Raw genomic sequence first — 9642 nt, 5'->3', positions numbered from 1 at the left:
ACACCATCTGTTACTCTTAACCACCTATCCACCCAATTAATGCATGAAATCCTCCCCTTCCTGTAGTGGAAACATAAGTTGTGACAGGTTCCATATTTGTGAAGCAAAAAGACAAGTTATGAACGCATGAATGAGCTCTTTCTTAGATTGGTGGCTGTAGGTAGAATGCGTACCAAGGCTCTACATTTAATGGCCCTTTCTGGTAAAATAGTTATCCTATCAGTTAATTTTGGCTTATTTGACCACTATTAATTGTTAAATTTGGTTAAAAAAATCAATATAAGTGTTTGGTTAATTAGCTTTTTGTATCTTCAAAATGTCAAAATTTAAAAAATTGCTCAAAACAACTTTTTCAATTAGCTTTTTAAGAAAAAAAAATTATACCAAATAGCTTAACAAGTAACAACTAATTTACCAAACACCTTTCTGCAATCAGCTAATGTTATCAACTAGTTATACTATACCGTCTAATTAACCCAATAAGCTAACAACTAACACCCATTTACTAAACAGGGCCAATATGTATATATATAAAATCATTTGGTTTTATTAACCCAATAAGCTAACAACTAACACCCATTTAATAAACAGGGCCAATATGTATATATATAAAATCATTTGGTTTTAAGTGAACTGAACCGAAACCATTCAGTTTATAAAATATAACATCAATGGGTTTTTAATAATAAACTAAAACTTAATTGTTCGGTTCGGTTCGATTGGGATAATCTGAACTGAAATGCCACCCCTATTCATCTCTTTATATTTGTAGCACGGAGTTTTCTTGCTATATCTAGACTTAGACGTAGAGTTTCTCTTTCTAAAATAATCTTCTCTTGCTTCCTTCACGATCTTGACTCCCCTTTCCATACAAATCGTCACCAACAAAGTTCTCTCTGCATTCTACCTGCGCTGATTATGAGCCGGCAGGGCTGCAGAGACCTCATTGAATTTAACTTAGGCCCTGTTTGGTAAAAAATTGGCCTATAGGCCAATTTTGGCTTATTTGACCACTATTAATTGTTTGATTTAGTTAAAATATCAATATAAATGTTTGGTTAATTAGCTTTTTGCAACTCCAAAAGGCTAAAATTAAAAAAGCTACTCCTAGCAACTTTTTCAATTAGCTTTTTGAGAAAAGAAATTATACCAAACAACTATCAGCTAACAGCTAATTTACCAAACACTTTTCTACAATCAGCTAATGTTATCAACTATTTATACCCTCTAATTAACACAATCAGCTAACAACAAACAGCTATCAGCTAACATCCATTTTACCAAACAGGGCCTTAACCTTTTTATTTTTTTATTGTTAAACTCACGAATGACTTAAACCATGAAGGTAATGTCAATGGATTGCTCTTGTTGAAGGTCAAACTTGTAGCCTTGTAATTACTAAATTAATTAAATATTTATTTTAAAATGTAGTGGCATCATTTAATTTACAAGCAATTCCAAGTAATGAATATAAAATACCTTTTGTGACACATATTGGTAGTTTATGATTGTTTTAATTTTTGCTCTAGTATGTTTAACGTAGGGTTCGACTGTTCTTATATTGACACTATAGCCGGTTGTAAGGTCCCGTAGAGAAAGAAATCAGGCAGCCCACCGTTAGGGGTGTTCAATCGGTTAACCGTTCGGTTAACCGAACCGTTTTAACCGAACCGAATTAACCGAAGTTTTTTTTCTTTTAACCGTTAACCGAACCGAAGTTTTCTCTACCGAATTCACCGAACCGAAATTTTTTTCGGTTAATCGGTCGGTTAACCGATTAACCGAACTTTTTAAAGTTAAAATTTAAAATTCTAAAAATAACACCTAAAATAATAAATCCAATTAAAATAAAATACATATTATAATAAATTCATAACAAAATATACAAAAACATTAATTATAAACTCCAAACATCCATAACTTCAAATTAGTATTTATATTTATATTATTATTTATATATATATTACAAACTTCGGTTAACCGTTCGGTTAATTCGGTTAACCGACCTTTCGAACCGAATTAACCGTTAACCGAAGTTTTAAAATTTCTTTAACCATTAACCGAACCGAAAAAGTTCGGTTCGAAAACGGTTAACCGAAATTTGTCGGTTCGGTCGGTTAACCGAAAATTATCCGAAGTTTGCACACCCCTACCCACCGTAGCTTTATATCTGCTTTGAGCTAATGATATTATGAGTTTATTTGCCTTCAAAAAAAAAAAAAAAAAAAAAAAAAACCCAATAGGGTAGTTCAAGTGGCAAATGAACTCTCTTTGTGGGGGAGAATTTCGGGATAACCCGGGTTCGATTGACACAAGTGACGATTTCCTTTGAGCCAGCTTCTGTGCCTCTCGAAGCGTACCAAGTGGACCTGCCCACCCGGGTTCGATTGTCACAAGTGACGATTCCCTTTGAGCCAGCTTCTGTACCAGGTGGACCTGACCACCCGGGTTCGATTGTCACAAGTGTGCCTCTCGGAGCGAACCAGGTGGACCTGACCACAGAAAAAAGAAGTTGGTTGGTTACTGCCAGACGGAATAGTTAATATATGAGTGAATACCCAAAATGGTCCCTCGGCTATAGTTAAATTCACAAATTGATCATCGACTTTCAATTTCAACCAAATTTGGTCCTCTGTCTATTTGTCTGTGATTTTTGAGGATATATATGTAATTTCATGGTTCAACGTCGATTTTTTAAAGTTCCGGTTGCATTTCCAGACCGCACTGTTACATTTGAGGATATATATGTAATTTCATGATCCAATGTCGGTTTTTTAAAGTTCCGGTTGCATTTCCAGACCGCACTGTTATATTCGAATCCACTGTCGAAAGCAATCTACCAAATTCGGTTGCCTTTATTCATCCTCCCTTTGGATTCAATGTAGTTGAGTTCGTACCAGAGCGAAGAAGACGACGTGTTTCCGAACCGGTGCAACGTCATCCTGGAGGCCTCCACGTGCTCTGACGAGAGCTGAAGGTTCTTCTGAAGATCGTCGATCACGGTCAACAAACGGTCAAATAGATGGAGGACTAAATCGTGTCAAAATTGCAAAGTTAAGAACTTAATTGGTTAAAATTGAAAGTCAAGGACCAATTTGTGAATTTAACTATAGTCGATGGACTATTTTGGGTATTTACTCTTAATATATAACGTGGGTGATGTGTATAAAAAGGGGAGTATGTGAGGAGTTTCAACACCACTTACTACTTGAGAACAACAGAAATCCATAGAAATTAAAAAAGAAGAGAGAGAGAGAGAGAGAGAGAGAATTGAAGATGAGTGGCATTGGTGAAAGATGGAGGGTTCTAAGTGGGAGTGATAACTGGGAAGGGCTACTGGAGCCTTTGGATTCGGATCTCCGCCGTTACCTCATTCACTACGGAACCATGGTTGCACCCGCAAGCAATTCTTTCATAGACGAACCAGCTTCCAAATATGTGGGATTATCACGATATGCCAGGAAAAACCTCCTTGCCAAGTGTGGAGTAGCCAAGGGAAACCCTTTCAAGTATTGCATTCTATTTAATTTCTTTCTTCGTTCTATCATTCACTTCCATCATATCACCCTTCTTATCAGTGTTGCAAAAACCCCGCGTATGTACCAATTAATCCGCACATAAACATTGGCCGGACACCTAACTTATCACCATAATTGGTGGTTTAGGCGGCTGCCTAGGCCCTGACCGCCTAGGCTTCCTAGGCTCTGACTAAGCCTCCTGGGCACGGATTAGGCCGCCTAGTCGGCTGATTAGCTATTGTTTCATTCTTTTTTAAATGAATTATTTTCCTCAAAACGGTACATGGTTTTGAGCGAAATAACCCTGGGTTAATATTTAATATTTTATTATTAATTATTAAAGTATTAAATAGTTTATAATGAACAAGTCTTAAAATTACAATTAATTTTTTTAAAAAAATTTTAAAAAATAAAAAATACACTGCACCTAGGCATTGATTAATCGCCGCTGCCTGGGCGCCCCCGAGCGTCCGAGGAGCGTCTAGTGATTGTTATATATATATATATATATATATATATATATATATATATATATATATATATATATATATGCCTTACTAGTGTATGTGTATCATTGCATGTATGTTTGTGCATGCAGATATGAAGTGACCAAATACTTTTATGCAACATCTGGATTCCCAATCGGAGCTAGGACAGGGTACACTGTGAGCCCAGCCCGAGTGGATGCAGTGCTAAGGGAATCAAACTGGAATGGATATATTGCTGTGGCCACGGATGAGGGAAAAGTTGCTTTAGGACGAAGAGATATTTTGGTTGTTTGGAGGGGAACACGCCGATTCTTAGAGGCCATTACTGATATCACATTGGTTTTTGTTAATGCGCCATTAATCTTTGGCCAAAACTCTCATCCTCTGGTGCATAAGGGCTTTTACGATATGTATACCACCACCATTCAAGATTCTCAACTCAATAGAATGAGTGCCAGAGATCAGGTATATATATATGTATAATTATTTTATATATATTGATAACACCCCTAGCTAGCTTCCGTTTTATTTTTTTATTTTTTTTTTCAATTTGTATTGTATAGTAGAAGAGTTAATTTCACGTGGTCATACGATTTTTAAGGTTCTATCACTTTTGGTGCACAACTTTAAAATTTATCAATTCTAGTGCCTAATAACTTTGTTACTTTTAACATTTTTTGTCCGTTCGGCCAAATTGACAATGAATTGTTGCCGGATTTTATATCTTTAGGGGGGTAAAATCGCCATTCCAAATAAACATATTCAATATCTAAACAAAATCACTGTAAAATCATATCTATAAGTGTTTGAGCGATGAGAATAATGAGGAAGAAGACAAGCAGAAGTTAGACACAGATCTATGGATTTATAGCGTCGACGATAGGCAAACCCTTCTTTTTATCTTAATTTGATTTTTATTTTGTTTATATATTGAAGATCTTTTCTTGGAATGACGATTTTGCCCCTAAAATATAAAATCTGGCAACGTTTCGCTGTCAATTTGGCCGGAAGGACCAAAACTGATAAAAATAAAATTTAAAGTTGTGCACCAAAAGTGATAATCTCAAAAGCCGTAAGACTAAAAGTGAAACTAATTATATTGTATAGAATTTGTCTTGACTTGCTTTTGTTATATATATATATATATATATAGATTCGTGAAGAAGTTGCAAGACTTGTTGAGTTATACAAGGACGAGGACATCAGCATAACCGTGGCAGGGCACAGCTTGGGTGCATCCATGGCAACACTAAACGCAGTAGACCTGGCTGCCAATCCAATCAACCATAATAAACATGTCCCAGTCACTGCTTTCTTGTATGCAAGCCTCAAAGTAGGGGATGAGAATTTTAAAAACGCCTTCTCTAATCAACAAAAAAACCTTCGAGCCTTGCGAATCTCCGACGCCAATGATCCTTTTCCAAAATTTCCCGAGTCTGCACCCATGGAGGGTAAGATAAACCCAAAAATACCTTACGTAGATGTGGGGGTGGGTTTGGTGATTGAATCTAAGAAATCCCACTATTTGAAGGATCTTGAGGGCCTCTCCTATCATGACTTGATGCTTTATATGCATGGAATTGATGGATACCAAGGGTCTCGAGGAGGGTTTGAGCGTCAGGGTGACTTTGATCTTGCCAGGGTTAATAGGTATCAGGGTGCATTGAAAGACGAGTATCGTATACCCACAGAATGGTTTAACATAAAGGATAAAGGAATGGTTCAGCAGGACGACGGGAATTATATCCTTGACGATCATGAAGTGGACGAGGACGAGACATTTTAAACAGAATGCAATATGTGTGTTTGAATAAAGCTAAGTCTTCGATCTCTAGCTTCATGAAGACCTTAATTAATTTCTATAATTATTCAGTGTGTTTTGAATAAAATTGGAGCTGAGGCAACTAGCCGCTTGTGGCTTGCTGTCTAGTCCAATGCATGTGTGTGCGAGATTTGTTTGCGAGCTTGTATTTCAATTATTATGTTTCAATCATCTCTTTTCTGCAATATATATAATATAATCAGGCTCAGTCCTATTATTTTATAGGTTCCGAGCATAATAATAAAAGTGGATCCTACATGAAATTAATTATTATTTTATAACTAAAATTTAAATTAAATAAATAAAAAATACTAATGTCAAATGACTTGAAATAAATTTCAATTTTTTTAAATAATTTACATACACATGAAAATAATTCTAGATGTTTTCCTAAATCCATCAATGCCTTCATAAATAAATAATTACAGTTTATAAAAACGAATAAATAATTTAAAACTAAATAAGCTTATAACAATCACATTATTATTATAATAAGACTATGTTGGGCAAATCTAGCTGATAAGGTAGCTGAAAGCTGATGAAAAGCTATAAGCTAGAAGCTGAAAACTAAAGAGTTGTTAAACTAGCTAATTATGCTTAAAAGTCTTTGGTAAAATTAGTTTTTTGATAGGTTGATAAATGTAAAAAAAGACTAAAAATGACATCTTCATAAAATTTAAATAGTTTTAAAGTTAAATAGGTTTTAAGCATATTAAAATTTAGCATTTTGAAATGAAACTATATATTAGCATAATCATGATCTAGCATCTCATAATGAAGTAGCAATATTATTGTGAATCTCCTTCATCTCAATAGAGGTCTCACTTAAATTTTCGTTGATTGAGATATTACTGGCCGGTGAAGAGTTGTAACTTTAAGGAGTTGGTGGGCAATGAAGAGTTGAGGAAGATGATGAAAAAAAATATTGGAGAAGTGAAAAGGCCAAAAGGGTTATAATTGGGAGGATAAATGATGTCATTTATTTAAAATAATAAGGATAAAGATGAAAAAAAAAGTTAGAAAACTATTAGCTTATTTTTAAAACGCTACCTTTCAAAATAAGCTCGTATTTTAAGGTACTAGCTTATTTTGGAAACATTACCAAACATACCTTATAACTTATAGTTTAAATAGTTTAAAATAAGAGTAAATACCCTCAATGGTCCTCCGAGTATTAGCGATTTACCAACTGTGGTCATTCGAGTTTTAAATGACCTCCAATGGTCCTCCATGTTTTAAAAAATAATCACTTGTGGTCCATTTAGGACGTCACGTGGTCATTTTAAACTCGGATTTTTTTAAGAATTAGGACCACGGGTGGTTATTTTTTAAAACATAGAGGACCGTACCATTGGAGGTCATTTAAAACTCGGATGACCACAGCTGGTAAATCGTTAATACTCGGGGGACCATCGGAGGTATTAACTCTTTAAAATAATAACCTATAAGTAGGGACGGAGCCAGGAATTCCATTGAGGTGGGGGCGAAGAAGCAGGGACGGATCCAGAAATTTTTTCCAGTGAAGGCGAAACGTTAAAACAAAAGAGATAATTTGAAAAAAAAAATATCTAAGAAATATAGGTATAAATATTGTTGGATATGCGCAGAAAATAAAACCCATCTAAACTATATAAAAATATTTATAACAAAATATGAAACATAATTAATTTGATAAAATAATTTGAATAAAAAAACACATTATAAATTATGCATCTCATTATTAATATAAAAGAATGTTATATGTGTGTGTATTAAATATTAAAAACAAAAAACTATTAAAAACGTGATTGTGTTGAAGCCAAAAAAACTATGAAAATGTGTTTATGCAAAAATTTGAACCCATTACCTTCATTATAACCAAACACATGCTTTGCATAACTAATCTAACTCAATACTTGTTAATATCTTTCTGTTTTTTATACTAATACTAAAAATTGTACTATATATACATATATACATAGTACTATTAAAGTGGGCCGAAGCCCGCGGGTTGGTCCGCACACGCCCCACAGTGGGACGGGTTAGAGTCATGGAAAAGCAAGCCCGTGAACATGCGGGCCTAACGGGGCGAGCCAAAATTAACCTGCAACCCGCGCGGGCTAACCCACGCGGACTGCGAGCCAACCCGCGAGCTAGACCTATTATAAAAAAATAAATAAATAAATATACGTTACACAACAAGGCAGAATTTTGCCTTGCTGTGTAACATCATATATATAATTATATATATAAAATTCTGCCTTACTGTGTAACGTGTGTGTGTGTGTGTGTGTATGTGTGTGTGTGTGTGTGTGTGTGTGAGATTAATATTTTTAAAATATTAATTTAAAAAATTTTTAAACACTAAAAAAAAATTTGCGGGCCGGCCCGCGTAGCTGGCCAACTCGCGCGGGGCGGGTTAGGGTTGCACGAACCCTAGCCCGCGGGCCGGCCCACAAAAGCCTGCGGTGGGGCGGGCCGGCCCGTTTTGAATACATACAAAGGTTATATATTGGGTGGGGGTGGGGTGAGGGGGGCAGCTGCCTCTTCTGGCTTCGTCCATGCCTATACTATAAGCTTCTAAATAAGCTCTGTCAAATTGAACCTAAATAATAAAGTAATTATTAATAAAAATTTATAAAACAAAACTTACAAATAAGAGCATAACATGAAATCTTAATTATTGGAAGCAATAAACCAAAAACACTGTAAACATGATAAAAGATATTCATAATAAAATATGAAACATAATTAATTGGATAAAATAATTTGAATAGAAAACAGATTATAAATCACACATCTTCTATATTGATATTATATTTATAAATACTTTTTCTTTTCGTTAGATTAATTTCAGGTTTTTTTTTTTTTAGATTAGTTTGAATACGATGACGCACAATAGAATTTCTAAATACGATTTCGTCCTCTTTACCATCTCCGAAGTCGGTTTGTCAGAGCTTGTAGGCGCGGTGGGTTGTATGGCGATCCATCAACCAGCTACGGCTTCCCTCATCAGCTACACCACCGTCCGCTACTTTTATCCCTCCACCACATCAATTAGCCTTCACCGGTAGGTTTGGTTTTGTGGATGCAGGTATTTACGCTCATAGTGGCTCGGCGACATTCGGGTTCTTGTTATAGAATGGCGACAACTCCTTTGAAGTAGTGATGAATGGACCCCTGAGTTGCCCCAACAATTCGTTATTGGCCAAAGCGATGGCAGTCCAAGAGGCGTTGTCTTGGCCAAAAGAGCAAGGTTTTACAGACGTAGTCTTATATTCTGATTGTCAGACCCTCTGCTCGAGTTTCCATCAATGCATTAATTTTCGTTCGTATGTTGGCCATGTTATTCATTCTTGTTTACAGCTAGTTAGTTTGATTCCCAATTGTTATGATAGCTTTATTAGCAGGGATGCCAATCGGGTAGCCCATTGTTTAGCTAAAGAGGAGGGTGCTTTAACCGCTCACTCTGTCTGGAGAGGTTCTCCACCTGCTTGTCTGAACCGTTTTGCTGAGTTAATATAATGGCTTTCTTGGCTTTCAAAAAAAAAAGAAAAAAAAAAACTACATTGAGTAGATAATTCATTAAAAAAAAAAACTATGTTTTTAAAATGTGAATGTAGGGAAGGGATCATGTGCGGGAGAGGGCTTCCCGTGCGGTTGGACTCACAGTAAGCATTAAACTGACGCAATTTAAGTACACAACACACGCACATTAAGCACACAAATAAAATACCTTTAGAACACAAACACACGCATCTTAAGCACAAAACTCACGCATCTTAAGCACAAAACTCACGCATCTTACGCACAACCCTCACGCACCTAAAGCACA

At 35.6% G+C, this 9642-nt stretch overlaps 1 protein-coding gene across 1 annotated transcript; it reads left to right on the top strand.

The window, feature by feature from the left end:
* Positions 1-1479: 1479 nt before the first annotated feature.
* On the top strand, positions 1480-5999 carry LOC109192016 (phospholipase A1-II 4-like). Its single transcript, XM_019342644.1, has 4 exons — positions 1480-1484; positions 3261-3509; positions 4117-4471; positions 5160-5999. Exons 2-4 carry the CDS (start codon positions 3277-3279, stop codon positions 5790-5792), a joined length of 1221 nt encoding a protein of 406 aa, XP_019198189.1. The 5' UTR covers positions 1480-1484; positions 3261-3276; the 3' UTR covers positions 5793-5999.
* The last annotated feature ends 3643 nt before the right edge of the window (positions 6000-9642 follow it).

This window comes from Ipomoea nil, unplaced genomic scaffold, assembly GCF_001879475.1.
Source record: "Ipomoea nil cultivar Tokyo-kokei standard unplaced genomic scaffold, Asagao_1.1 scaffold1735, whole genome shotgun sequence".
NCBI classification, from domain to species: domain Eukaryota; kingdom Viridiplantae; phylum Streptophyta; class Magnoliopsida; order Solanales; family Convolvulaceae; genus Ipomoea; species Ipomoea nil.
This window is presented reverse-complemented; position numbering and strand designations above follow the sequence as displayed.